Below are 13,869 nucleotides of genomic sequence, written 5' to 3'. Positions count from 1 at the left end.
AAGGGGAGCTGCTGTCAGAGCCCTCTCCAGCCCCACCCACCTCACAGGGTGTCTGATGTGGGGGAGGAAGGGAAAGGAGACTGTAGGCCGCTCTGACCCTCTGTCCTTGAAAGGGCAGCTGCTGTGAGAGCCCTCTCAGCCCCACCCACCTCACAGGGCGTCTGTTGTGGGGGAGGAAGGGAAAGGAGACTGTAGGCCACTCTGACCCTCTGTCCTTGAAAGGGCAGCTGCTGTGAGAGCCCTCTCAGCCCCACCCACCTCACAGGGTGTCTGTTGTGGGGGAGGAAGGGAAAGGAGATTGTAGGCCGCTCTGAGCCTCTGTCCTTGAAAGGGCAGCTGCTGTAACAGCCCTCTCAGCTCCACCCACCTCACAGGGTGTCTGTTGTGGGGGAGGAAGGGAAAGGAGATTGTGAGCCGCTCTGAGCCTCTGTCCTTGAAAGGGCAGCTGCTGTGAGAGCCCTCTCAGCTCCACCCACCTCACAGGGTGTCTGTTGTGGGGGAGGAAGGGAAAGGAGATTGTAGGCCACTCTGAGACTCTTCGGAGTGGAAGGCGGGATATAAATCTTCTTCTTCTTTGTTTACTCCCCCGCCTGGCCACAGGAGGCTTTTGCTTCTTCACCCTTCCTGTTCCCCAACAATGCAGACATATCCTTTGCTCTTTGGAAAGCGGGGTGAGGGTTCCAAAATCTGGATGGGAAAATTCCTGGAGATTTGGGGGGCGATGCCTGGGGAACGGAAGGGTTCGGGCAAGGGAGGAAGCTCAGAGAAGTAAGTGTAGGGCGATGCATATTGAGACAAAACAAAAATCCCAATTTCGAGCCTAGTCTTCTTGGGTCTGAACTTACTGAGATTGAGAGGAGAAAAGATCTTGGGGTTGCAGTGGAAGGGCTCAAGGAAAGTGCCAGCCTAGCGTGCTGCAGTGGTGAAAAAGGCAAATACTGTGTTAGGGATTATTAAGAAAGAGATTGAGAATAAAACACCCAATACTGTAATGCCGCTGTCGTGAGGCTTCCCCTGACATACTCTATGCAATTAAGAACAATCAAGATGCGGACAGGGGAGGGACAGTGGCTCAGTGGTAGAGCATCTGCTTGGTAAGCAGAAGGTTCCAGGTTCAATCCACGGCATCTCCAACGAAAAAGGGTCCAGGCAAGTAGGCGTGAAAAACCTCAGCTGGAGACCCTGGAGAGCAGCTGCCAGTCTGAGTAGACAATACTGACTTTGATGGACCATAGAGGGTCTGATTCAGTAGAAGGCAGCTTCATATGTTCATATAGAGTGGTGGTCCTACAGTTATCTCTTTAGGAGAGGGACGGTGGCTCAGTGGTAGAGCATCTGCTTGGTAAGCAGAAGGTCCCAGGTTCAATCCCCAGCATCTCCAACGAAAAAGGGTCCTGACAAATAGGCGTGAAAAACCTCAGCTTGAAACCTTGGAGAGCTGCTGCCAGTCTGAGTAGACAAGACTGACTTTGATGGACTGAGGGTCTGATTCAGTAGAAGGCAGCTTCATATGTTCATATGTGGAGGGGTTTTTTAGCACCTTCCGTAGGCGGAAGAGTCTGGGACTTCTCGGGGGGGGGGGGGGGGACACAGGACAGAGGTTTGTATAATAATGCATGGAGTGGAGAGAGTTGAAAAAGAGAACTTTTTCTCCCTCTCCCAAAAGTCTGGAACTCAAGGGCATCCAATGAAGCTCATGGGCAGTAGGTTCAGGACGGACGAAAGGATTGACTACTTTACACAGAGATGGATTAAAGAGTGGAGTTTGCTGCCAAAGGATGTGGTGATGGCCACAGGAACAAACAGCTTGAAAAGGGGATGGGATAGATTTTCATGGTAGTTAAGTCTATCAGTGGCATTTATCCCTGGTGACTGAGGGGAACCTCCACAATCAGAGGCATTAATCCTCTGAACCCCGGAGCCAGGAGAAAGCATCAGGGGGTGCCTTGTTGTTGGCTCCCCAGAGGAACTGGTTGGCCACTGTTGCTATGGGATGCTGGACTGGATGGGCCTCTGGTCTGATCTAGCAGAGCTCTTCATACGTTCTTATCCCCAGGATCTCCCAGGATTTGTTGCCATTCCGGAGGGCCTGTAAAACGGAGCTGTTCCACCAGGTCTGTGGTTGAGGCAAGTGGACGTCCCCACCCTACGACACCAGGGGTGGCCAACGGTAGCTCTCCAGATGTTTTTTTTTTGCCTACAACTCCCATCAGCCTACAACTCCCATCATCATGCTGGCTGGGGCTGATGGGAGTTGTAGGCAAAAAACATCTGGAGAGCTACCGTTGGCCACCCCTGTACTACACCGTCCAACTGGCCTCCCAGCAATAGCTGCCACTCCATTTGGGGCCAATACTGTTGACCTCTTGGGGCAACTTAGGCTGCCCACGATAATTACGCCCCAAGTGTTTCTACCGTCCATGCCGTCTTGAACGATTGACTTAATGTATTGGTTTAATTGTTTTTACTGTTTTGATGTTTTATTGTTGGTTTTAATGTTTAAGCTTGCCGGAATCCGCCCTGAGCCCTTCACGGGAAAGGGCGGGCTATAAGCGTACAAAATAAAATGCATAAAATTAAATAAATAAAGTGTGCTCTGGTGGAAACTCGCAGTCACTCTGGAACAGAAACTGTATGTGTGGCCAAAAAAAAAATATGTTTCCCACCCTTTGTCTTTTTCGCCTTCCCAGGTAGCAGTGCAAAGAAACCCTCAATGCCGTCTTCACGATCTCCGTGTGGTGGAAGGAAAAGATCCACCATGAGGCCTGCTCAAGTAAGGAGTAGGGGGAGATGGGAATGGTTTCTTTTCTGTCACAGGGCTCGCTAAATCAGTCTCTTTGCCCTTGGTTGTGCTCAAAGCCTGTCTTGGATTATGTGTGCAGGGAGGCCCCAGGAGAGGAAAGCTCCCCTTGTGCAAAGCACCAGTCGTTTCTGACTCTGGGATGACGTTGCTTTCACAACGTTTTCATGGCAGACTTTTTACGGGGTGGTTTGCCATTGCCTTCCCCAGTCTTTTACGCTTTCCCCCCAGCAAGCTGGGTACTCATTTGACTGACCTTGGAAGGATGGAAGGCTGAGTCAACCTTGGGCCAGCTACGTGAACCAGCTTTTGCTGGGATAGAACTGCAGGAAAGAGGCAGACTCCCAAAGCCAGAAGTTCTGGAAGCAGTGAATGCTGGTTCCCTCTTCTTTCCCTCACCTTGCCAGCCCAAGGTTTCTGTGCGCTTCTTGCTCTCTCATAGTGCTTTCACACACATGGATAATGCACTTTCAGTCTGCGTTCAAAAGCACTTTAGTAATTGTCTGGAAGCAGATTTTGCCATTCCTTCACCCGTTGCCTCAACTGATCTGCTCTTTTTCCTGCTTGGAAGGAGGTCTGCAAAACTCACACCTGCTCTCCCCAAGAGGGCATCTACCACTCTTGCCCACCCAGTTAGCACCTCAAGAGAGGTGGGAGTTGAAAAAAAGAGCTTTCCTCTCAGCCAGTTTGCTTTTGCATGCTGAAACCCTTCTCTCTCTAGAAGCGGCTTCCGTTCGAGATTATGCATGGGATAAAGAAGGTAGAGAAAGAAGCACTTTTCTCCCTTTCTCACAATACGAGAATTCGTGGACATTCAATGAAATGGCTGAGCAGTCGGGTTAGAATGGATAAAAAGAAGTCCTTCTTCACCCAAAGGGTGATTAGCACATGGGATTCACTGCCACAGGAAGTGGTGACGGCTGCCAGCTTCAAGAGGGGATTGGATAAACATATGGAACAGAGGTCTATCAGTGGCTATTAGCCACAGCATATCCTTTAAAATGGATAAAAGGAAGTACTTCTTCACCCAAAGGGTGATTAACATGTGGAATTCACTGCCCTCTCTCTCTCTCTCTCGGCTTGGCTTCGCGAACGAAGATTTAAGAAGGGTGCAATAGTCCACGTTTGCTGCAGGCTCGCTGGTGGCTGACAAGACCAATGTGGGACAGGCAGGTCCGGCCACAGCGGCTGCAGGGAAAAGTCTGATTTAGGGTTGGTCCTGTAGCAGTGCGATTCTTCCTCAATCTCCTTTTGTCCTCAAGACCAGCTATGCGTGCGTTCTCAAAGGAAGAGACAGCCTGGTGGATGGTGTGCCTCCATGCTTTGCGATCTGAGGCTAGGTCAGACCACTGGTGATGGTTGATGTGACAGGTGCTAAGGGATTTCTTCAAGGAGTCCTTGTACCTCTTCTTTGGTGCTCCTCTATTTCGATGGCCGGTGGAGAGTTCGCCATACAGGGCAATCTTGGGAAGGCGGTGGTTTTCCATCCTAGAAATATGCCCTGCCCAACGCAGCTGCGTCTTCAACAGCAGTGCCTCGATGCTGGTAACCTCTGCCCGCTTGAGGACTTCAGTGTTGGTCACAAAGTCACTCCAGTGGATGTTGAGGATGGTGCGAAGGCAGCGCTGATGAAAGCGCTCAAGGAGTCGCAGGTGATGACGGTATAAAACCCACGATTCGGAGCCATAGATGAGGGTTGTCATCACAACCGCTTTGTAAACATTGATCTTTGTGCCTTTTTTCAGATGCTTGTTGCTCCACACTCTTTTGTGCAGTCGGCCAAATGCACGGTTTGCCTTTGCCAGCCTGTTGTCAATCTCCTTGTCGATCTTGGCATCTGAGGAGATGATGCACCCCAGGTAGCTGAACTGCTGGACTGTCTTCAGAACTGATTCACCCACAGTGATGCAGGGAGGGTGATAATCTTCCTGGGGTGCAGGCTGGTGGAGAACTTCTGTCTTCTTCAGACTAACTTCTAGGCCGAATAGCTTGGCAGCCTCTGCAAAGCAGGACGTCATATGCTGCAGAGCTGATACCGAGTGGGAGACAAGTGCAGCATCATCAGCAAACAGTAGCTCTCGGATGAGTTTTTCCATTGTCTTGGAGTGGGCCTTTAGTCGCCTCAGGTTGAACAGGCTGCCATCGGTGCGATAGCGGATGTAGACACCATCGTCCTCATCTAGATCTACTGCGGCTCTTTGAAGCATCATGCTAAAGAAGATCGTAAAGAGAGTTGACGCGAGAACGCAGCCTTGCTTTACACCTGTGCCTATTGGGAAGGGCTCCGAGAGGTCGTTGCAGTGTCTGACTTGGCCTCGCTGGTCTTCGTGTAGCTGGATGATCATGCTGAGGAACCTTGGGGGACATCCTAAACGTTCCAAGATTTGCCACAGGCCTTTCCTGCTAACGGTATCGAAAGCTTTGGTAAGGTCGACAAAAGTCACATACAGAGCCTTGTTCTGTTCCCTGCATTTCTCTTGGAGCTGCCTGAGAACAAATACCATGTCGGTGGTGCTCCTGTTAGCTCTGAAGCCGCACTGGCTCTCTGGGAGGAGTTCTTCTGCAATGGTGGGCACCAGTCTGTTCAGGAGTATTCTGGCAAGGATTTTGCCTGCGATGGAGAGCAGGGTTATCCCCCGGTAGTTGGAGCAGTCTGACTTTTCCCCTTTGTTCTTGTATAGGGTGATGATGATTGCATCGCGAAAGTCCTGTGGTAATTTGCCTTGTTCCCAGCAGGTGACAAGTACTTTGTGAAGTGAGCTATGTAGTACTGTGCCCCCATGCTTCCAGATCTCTGGTGGAATTCCATCAACTCCTGCTGCCTTGCCACTTTTCAGTTGCTTGATGGCTTTAACAGTCTCTTCTAGGGTGGGGATCTCATCCAACTCTGTTTTCACCGGTTGAAGTGGGGTGAGGTGGATTGCTGAATCTTGAACTACGCGGTTGGCACTGAAGAGAACCTGAAAATACTCCGACCACCGGTTCAGTATGGATGCCTTGTCTGTGAGGAGCACTTGGCCGTCTGCACTATGCAAGGGACTCTGAGCCTGATATGATGGGCCATATACTGCCTTCAGGGCTTCGTAGAACCCTCTTAAATCACCAGTGTCTGCACACAGCTGGGTTCTCTCTGCAAGCTTGGTCCACCACTCGTTCTGAATGTCTCGAAGCTTGCGCTGGAGGTTGCTACATGCAGCGCGAAATGTTGCTTTTTTCCCAGGGCAGGAGGGCTGAGCAAGATGTGCTTGGTAGGCAGATCTCTTTTTTGCCAGTAATTCTTGGATCTCTTGATTGTTCTCATCAAACCAGTCCTTGTTCTTCCTTGTGGAGAACCCGAGGACTTCTTCAGAGATCTGCAGGACGGTAGTTTTTAGGTGTTCCCAGAGTGCTTCTGGAGAAGGGTCTGTGGGGCAACTGAGGTCCTCAATTCTTGACTGGAGTTTTGCCTGGAAGGCAGCTTTAACTTCGGCTGACTGGAGGCTGCCAACCTGAAACTTCCTCCGAGGGATACCTCCTCTCCTGGGTGTGGGTTTAAAGTGAAGACGGAGATTGCAGCGTACAAGACGATGATCCGTATGACATTCTGCGCTGGGCATTACTCGGGTGTGTAAGACATCTCGAAGGTCTCTCTGGCGCACCAGAATGTAGTCGATAAGGTGCCAATGCTTGGACCGTGGGTGCATCCAGGTTGTCTTCAGACTGTTCTTCTGCTGGAAGATAGTGTTGGTGATGGTGAGCTGGTGCTCCATGCAGAATTCTAGCAGGAGGCGCCCGTTGTCATTGCAGTTGCCAATGCCGTGTTTGCCAAGTACTCCTTTCCAGGCTTCCGAGTCTTTACCTACTCTGGCATTGAAGTCGCCAAGGATGATCACCTTGTCCTCTGTAGGGGTCTTCCGTACAAGGTTGCGTAGATCAGCATAGAACTTGTTCTTTTCTGCAGGATCTGCTTGAAGGGTTGGGGCATACACACTGAAGAGTGTTGCATGCTGCTTGTTTTGAAGTGGGAGGCGCATGGACATGATACGATCTGAGTGACCTGTTGGAAGGTTTTCGAGTTTGGAGGCAATGGAGTTCCTGACCATGAAGCCAACGCCAGAAAGGCGGCTCTCAGCCTTTGATTTACCCGACCAGTAGAGGGTATAGCCAGCACTGTGTTCTTGAAGACTACCTTCCTCAGGGAAACGGACCTCACTGAGAGCTGCTATGTCGATATTCAACCTGAGAAGTTCGTGGGCAACTAGAGCAGAGCGTCGTTCAGGGCGTCCACTGCCTACTGTGTCAAGCATGGTTCTGATGTTCCAACACGCAAGCTTTAGTCTTTGCACACTTTGTGAGGCAGGTGCATGCCTTTTCTTTGTTGTTATTTTTCGACCGCAAGTAAGGATGCCCGTTGACCGCGGCTAGCCAACTGGGGTGGGGGAGACGAGCTTTGTTTAGGCCACCTTTTCTAGGCCCCTCTCCGTGTGGAGCAAGCAGTGCTGTCCCTAGATAAGGCTGCTTGGTCGTTCAGGGTGCTGCCGAAAGATGCTTTCGTCTCCGGGTTAGCATCAGGCGACCAATATCCTGAACCGCCTACATGCAGGATCGGGACTGCGGCTTCCAGTGGCACCTTCCACCTGCCGTTTCGCCCCTTGCCTATCGCTGCAGGACTTGATGCGTTGTGGGTTGTGTGTGTGGATATGCCCTTCAGGCCTGCGCAGAGGAATTTTTTAGGTGAAGCGCAGTGTGCGCGGTACTGGCTCCACCCTTTCACCTGGGGGTCATCTGCCATGGCCCAGTAAGCCGGGACGCCGGCAGCGAGTCCTCCAGGTGGTAGGTGTTACATTAACGAGCTCTATCTGCCCGGGTTTGATGTTAGAGTTTTCCTTCTCTTAGGCTGACGAGGTTGGTGGGCCCAGCCTGCCCATCCGGTTATACCGCCGGACAATTCGGTCGCACCATGACGTAGCAAACTCTGTGAAAACGGGGGGGACCAGCGAGAAGGTGTTGCTACGGATGCAGTAATGCAGGAGAGGCCATTGCAGTGACCATCTGCCAGGCATAGCCAGACAGTGACCACGCGGCGTTCACTACACCGGGAGAGGAGAGGCTATGTATTGCGCATGCACTTTCCCTGGGGGGGGGGTAGGATTCCCAGAGGGAGCCCACCCCCCACCACCCCCCACCCCCCCCCCCATTCACTGCCACATGAGGTGTATACACACACACATATATTGGCCACTGTGTGACACAGAGTGTTGGACTGGATGGGCCACTGGCCTGATCCAACATGGCTTCTCTTATGTTCTTATGATGGAACTCTCTGTCTGGGGCAGTGATGCTCTGTATTCTTGGTGCTTGGGTGGGAGGCAACAGTGGGAGGGCTTATAGCGTCCTGGCCCCTCTGATGGACCTCCTGATGGTGCCTGGATTTTTTGGCCACTGTGTGACAAAGGGTGTTGGACTAGATGGGCCGTTGGTCTGATCCAACATGGCTTCTCTTATGTTCCTCCTAAAGGTTGAGCAGGGGGGGTCAAAGGAGGAGTTAGCCAGATCAGGCGGTTGGCTGGTAACCTCCTATGAGCGCCGGCCGCCCCTCTTTCTTCAGATTTGCCACTAAGGAGAGCTGGGAAGAGAAAACCTCAGGGCCCTGATCCGCTGCTGGCTGCTGCTGTTAATGTTTAAATACCCATGTTTGGATTTATTTCTCACGAACCAGTTTTCCAGAGATGGAAAGAATCACTTTCTTCTTCCTCCTCCTCCTTCTCCAGGATCCTCCGGTGTCCTTTGAGGAGGTGGCCGTGTATTTCACCCCGGGGGAGTGGACCCTGCTGAACCCAGCCCAGAGAGCTCTGTACAAGGAAGTCATGCTGGAGAATTTTGGGAACGTGGCCTCTCTGGGTGAGGGATCTTTTCTCCTTGACTCTGTTGAGTGTGGCTAAGACTCTTCTTTGTTCATAGTTAGAAAGTTGCTGTTGAGGAAGGATGTGGCCAGACCCTTCAGCTAAGTAATGACATCCTGTCTACACATCTGGGAAGGGTTTGGGGTTCTCCATTCACAGATGTGAGGCTCAGTCTAGCAGGCCTTGGACCACATGAGAGGGCTTCAGAAGGGGGTGTCAAGAGATGGTGGTTTGGAGAAACTGTTAAGCGATACAGGAGAATCACAGACAGGAGCAAAACATACCACAAAATACTGTGATTAAACAAAAACAACCACTCTCCTACAAATGATTATATATAAAACTTGAATCTACTCACATCTCACAATTTATGCAGCTAATAAAAAAAACCACACAATTCATAACAATATAAAGTGCCACAATTGTTAAATATTCAGTGTCCCCAAAAATCCTCTTAAAAGTCCAAACTATACTTGAAAGACAAAAAAGGTGATTGTACATAAGTGCTTGTAACATTAAAACTTCCATTTTTTTTTACTCTACCCAGTTAAAAAAAAATGAATATTGAACAATTGTTGCACTTTATTGGATTCCCCACTCCTCCACTTGCACCTGCTGGAATGGCCTTGGGTCAACCATAGCTCTGGCAGAGGTTGTACTTGAAAGGGCAGCTTCTGGGAAAGCTCTCTCAGCCCCACCCACCTCACAGGGTATCTGTTGTCGGGAAGGGGGGGGGGAGGTAAAGGAGATTGTGACCGCTCTGAGATTCAGAGTATAGGGCAGGATATAAATCCAATATCTCAGGGGTGGCCAATGGTAGCTCTCCAGATGTTTTTTTGCCTACGACTCCCATCAGCCCCAGCCAGCCTGGCCAATGGCTGGGGCTGATGGGAGTTGTAGGCAAAAAACATCTGGAGAGCTACCGTTGGCCACCCCTGCAATATCTTCTTCTTTATATTGTTATGAATTGTGTGATTTTTTTTTTCTTTTTCCAACGTGTGGTTTTTGATTAGTAACATAAATTGTGAGATGTAGGTTGAAGAAACTGAGCAGAACCATGCAGTAGCCTTACTTCAACTGTGCTGGAGTGTGACGTTGGAGGAGACATGGCTGGCATTTCTGGCATAAGAACATAAGAGAAGCCATGTTGGATCAGGCCAAAGGCCCATCCAGTCCAACACTCTGTGTCACATAAGAACATAAGAGAAGCCATGTTGGATCAGGCCAATGGCCCATCCAGTCCAACACTCTGGGTCACATAAGAAAAGCCCTGTTGGATCAGGCCAATGGCCCATTCAGTCCAACACTCTGTGTCACCTAAGAACATAAGAGAAGCCACGTCGGATCAGGCCAATGGCCCATCCAGTCCAACACTCTGTGTCACATAAGAACATAAGAGAAGCCATGTTGGATCAGGCCAAATGGCCCATCCAGTCCAACACTCTGTGTCACATAAGAACATAAGAGAAGCCATGTTGGATCAGGCCAATGGCCCATCCCATCCAACACTCTGTGTCACACAGTAGCCAAAAAACCCAGGTGCCTTCAGGAGGTCCAGCAGTGGGGCCAGGACACCAGAAGCCCTCATCCTGCTGCCCCTCCCAAGCACCAGGAATACAGAGCGTCACTTGCCCCAGACAGAGAGTTCCAACAATATGCTGTTGGACTAGACGGGCCATCGGCCTGATGCAGCGTAGGTTCTCTCACGTTCTTAGCAGCTGGGTTATTTCAAAAAGGCCAGAAGACTAGCATCCCAGCTCTTGCAGATGTCTCTGTGTCTGCTGACTCTTAAATCTGACCCTTTCTTATTCTTAGAAAGAAAATATCAGTTGTGATGATTTTGTAAAAACATGTTGCTGATAGAATGACTGATTCGTTTTATCAAGGACTGAAAGCTTACTGGGTGATCATTTCCCCTCTGGATCATTGGCGCTTCTTCCCCTCCAGTACTCCACCACATCCCTATTACTTGCCTCAGGGTTTGTTTGTTTTTGTAGCAGGAGCTCCTTTGCATGTTTGGCCACGCCTCCCTGATGTAGCCAATCCTCCAAGAGCTTACAGGGCTCTTAGAACAGGGCCTACTGTAAGCTCCAGGAGGATTGGCTGCATCAGGGGGCATGGCCTAAAATGCAAAGGAGCTCCTACTACGAGAAAAGCGCCTTGACTTGCCTGTTATGCCTGCATGGATATAGTCTAGTTGGCTTGGAAGAGCCAAACCGATGCTTACAAAGTAGAATTGTAATTTTCTGCTCTTTTTTTATGATGAAAAGGACCAGTGATGGCCAAACCTGGCCTCATCTCCTGGCTGAAAGAAGAAGAAGCACATTTCTTGTTGTTCGTAACTGAAGAGGATGGACTGGCAGGTGGAAAAAGCATCAGTTGCAAGAGAAGCCTTAATGTCCATCGTAGAATTCACAAAGGGCACAAACCATACAAATGTCTGGAGTGTGGGAAAAGCTTTCGTGAGAAGAATATGTTAACTTCCCATCAAAGAATCCACAAAGGAGAGAAACCATATCAATGCCTGCGGTGTGAAAAGTGTTTTAGTAGCAAAGGAGGCCTTACATATCATGACAGGATTCATACAGGGGAGAAACCATATCAGTGTTTGGAGTGTGGGAAAAGCTTTGTATGGAAGGGTACTTTAACTGTCCATCAAAGAATTCACACAGGAGAAAAGCCATATAAATGCCTAGTGTGTGGGAAAACCTTTTGTCGCAGGTTGAGCCTCACTTTCCATAACAGAATTCACACAGGGGAGAAGCCATACAAATGCCTGGAGTGTGGGAAAAACTTTCGACGGAAGAATGATCTAACTGCCCATCAAAGAATTCACACAGGAGAGAAGCCGTATAAATGCCTGGAATGTGGAAAGGACTTTTATCGTAAAATGAACCTCTCTTACCATTACAGAATTCACACAGGGGAGAGAACATATAAATGTCTGGAATGTGGGAAAAGCTTTCTATGGAAGAGTACTTTAACTTTTCATCAAAGAATGCACACAGGAGAGAACCCATATAAATGTCTGCAATGTGGAAAAAGCTTCAGTCGCAAGAGAAACCTTACTGTCCATCAAGGAATTCACACTGGAAAGAAACCGTATGAATGCCTGGAGTGTGGGAAAAGCTTTCATGAGAAGAATACGTTAAATTTCCATCAACGAATCCACAAAGGAGAGTACCCATATCAATGCCTGCAGTGTGGAAAGTGTTTTGGTAGCAAAGGAGGCCTTGTTTACCATGACAGGATTCATACAGGGGAGAAACCATATAACTGTTCGGAGTGTGGAGAAAGCTTTCAATGGAAGGGTACTTTAACTGTCCATCAAAGAATTCACACAGGAGAGAAACCATATAAATGCCTAGTGTGTGGGAAAGCCTTTAGTCGCAAGCTGAGCCTTACTGACCATGACAAAATTCACACAGGGGAGAAACCATACAAATGCCTGGAGTGCGGAAAAAGCTTTCGACGGAAGAATGAGCTATCTACCCATCAAATAATTCACACAGAGCAGAAGCCATATAAATGCCTGGAGTGTGGAAAGGGATTTTGTCGTAAGATAAGCCTTACTTACCATGACAGAATTCACACAGGGGAGAAAGCATATAAATGCCTGGAGTGTGGAAAAAGCTTTCGACGGAATGACACATTAACTTTCCATCAAAGAATTCATGCAGAAGAGCACCCAAATAAATGTCTCCAGTGTGGAAAGTGTTTTAGTAGCAGAAGAGGCCTTACTGATCATGAAAGAATTCACACAGGGGAGAAACCATATAACTGTTTGGAGTGTGGAAAAAGTTTTTCACGGAAGAGTACTTTAATTTTGCATCAAAGAACTCACACAGTAGAGAAGCCATATAAATGCCAAGAGTGTGGGAAAGGCTTTTGTCGCAAGATAAGCCTCATGTACCATGACCGAATTCACACAGGGGAGAAACCATACAAATGTCTGGAGTGTGGGAAATGCTTTCGAAAAAATGATATGTTAACTTTCCATCAAAGAATTCACACAGGAGAGAAGCCATATAAATGTCTGCAGTGTGGGAAAGGTTATTGTCAAAAGAAAAACCTTACTTGCCATGAGAGAACTCATACAGGAGAGAAACCGTATAAATGCCTGGAGTGTGGAAAGTGTTTTAGTAGTAAAGGAGGCCTTACTTACCATGTCAGAATTCATACAGGGGAGAAACCATACAAATGTCTGGAGTGTGGAGAAAGCTTTCGACGGAAGAATGATCTAACTTTCCATGAAAGATTTCACACTGGAGAAAACATATAAATGCATGGAGTGTGGGAAGAGCTTTGGACAGAAGGATTAACTAAATCCACATCAAAGAATTCACATTGAAGAGAAAGTGTGGTGTGGGCAGGCATTCCATCAAAGAAAAGTAAGTTAGGAAATTAGAAAGGAGCATAATTTGTATTCTTAAGAACATCATCTTAAACTGTTCCATTTCAGTAGAAAAGAGAAAGATAACTGTCTAGGTATCTGAACAAAGCAGGAGTCAAGAGGCACCTTTAAGTTCAACCAACTTTTATTCAGAACGTAAGCTTTCGTGTGCTCTCTAAGCACACTTCATCAGATGAGGGGATCAGGGATTGTGGATATCTGCAATCCCTGATCCCCTCATCTGATGAAGTGTGCTTAGAAAGCACACGAAAGCTTATGTTCTGAATAAAACTTGAATCATGGAATCAGAGTTGGACGGGACTTCTAGGGTCATCAACCCCCTGCACAATGCAGGAAACTCACAAACACCTCCCTCTAAATTCGCAAGATCTTTATCGCTGGCAGATGGCCATCTAGACTCTGCTTAAAAACCTCCAAGGAAGGAGATCCCACTACCTTCCGAGGAAACCTGTTCCACTGAGGAACCGCTCTAACGGTCAGGAAGTTCTTCCTAATGTTGAGCCGGAAACTCTTTTGATTTAATGTCAACCCTTTGGTTCTGGTCCTACCTTCTGGGGCCACAGAAAACAATTCCACACCATCCTCTAGATGACAGCCCTTCAAGTACTTGAAGATGGTGATCCTATCACCTCTCAGCCGCCTCCTCTCCAGGCTAAACATCCCCAGCTCCTTCAACCTTTCCTCATAGGACTTGGTCTCCAGACCCCTCACCATCTTTGTTGTCCTCCTCTGGACCCGTTCCAGCTTGTCTAGATCCTTCTTAAAATGTGGTG

At 48.7% G+C, this 13,869-nt stretch overlaps 2 protein-coding genes across 5 annotated transcripts in view; both read left to right on the top strand.

Annotated features, from left to right (window-relative positions):
- The first annotated feature begins 2,668 nt into the window (after positions 1–2,668).
- Positions 2,669–13,869, top strand: part of LOC132571063 (zinc finger protein 883-like) — a 661,721-nt gene continuing 650,520 nt past the window's right edge. For 3 of the 4 annotated variants that reach the window (XM_060237717.1, XM_060237714.1, XM_060237708.1), the window contains exon 1: positions 2,669–2,780. In XM_060237717.1, coding sequence (XP_060093700.1) covers positions 2,714–2,780 — 67 coding nt within the window. In that variant the 5' untranslated portion in view covers positions 2,669–2,713. Of the gene's footprint in view, positions 2,781–8,560; positions 8,681–13,869 lie in introns of those variants that run through there. The other variant, XM_060237719.1, reaches the window with a different exon arrangement.
- Positions 10,961–12,964, top strand: LOC132570943 (zinc finger protein 845-like). Its single transcript, XM_060237578.1, has one exon. The coding sequence runs from the start codon at positions 10,961–10,963 to the stop codon at positions 12,962–12,964; it is 2,004 nt and encodes a 667-aa protein (XP_060093561.1).

The sequence above is a fragment of the Heteronotia binoei genome, chromosome 5 (genome assembly GCF_032191835.1).
Source record: "Heteronotia binoei isolate CCM8104 ecotype False Entrance Well chromosome 5, APGP_CSIRO_Hbin_v1, whole genome shotgun sequence".
Lineage (NCBI taxonomy): Eukaryota > Metazoa > Chordata > Lepidosauria > Squamata > Gekkonidae > Heteronotia > Heteronotia binoei.
The sequence above is the reverse complement of the archived record's forward strand: the minus strand, read 5'-3'. Positions and strand labels throughout refer to the sequence as shown.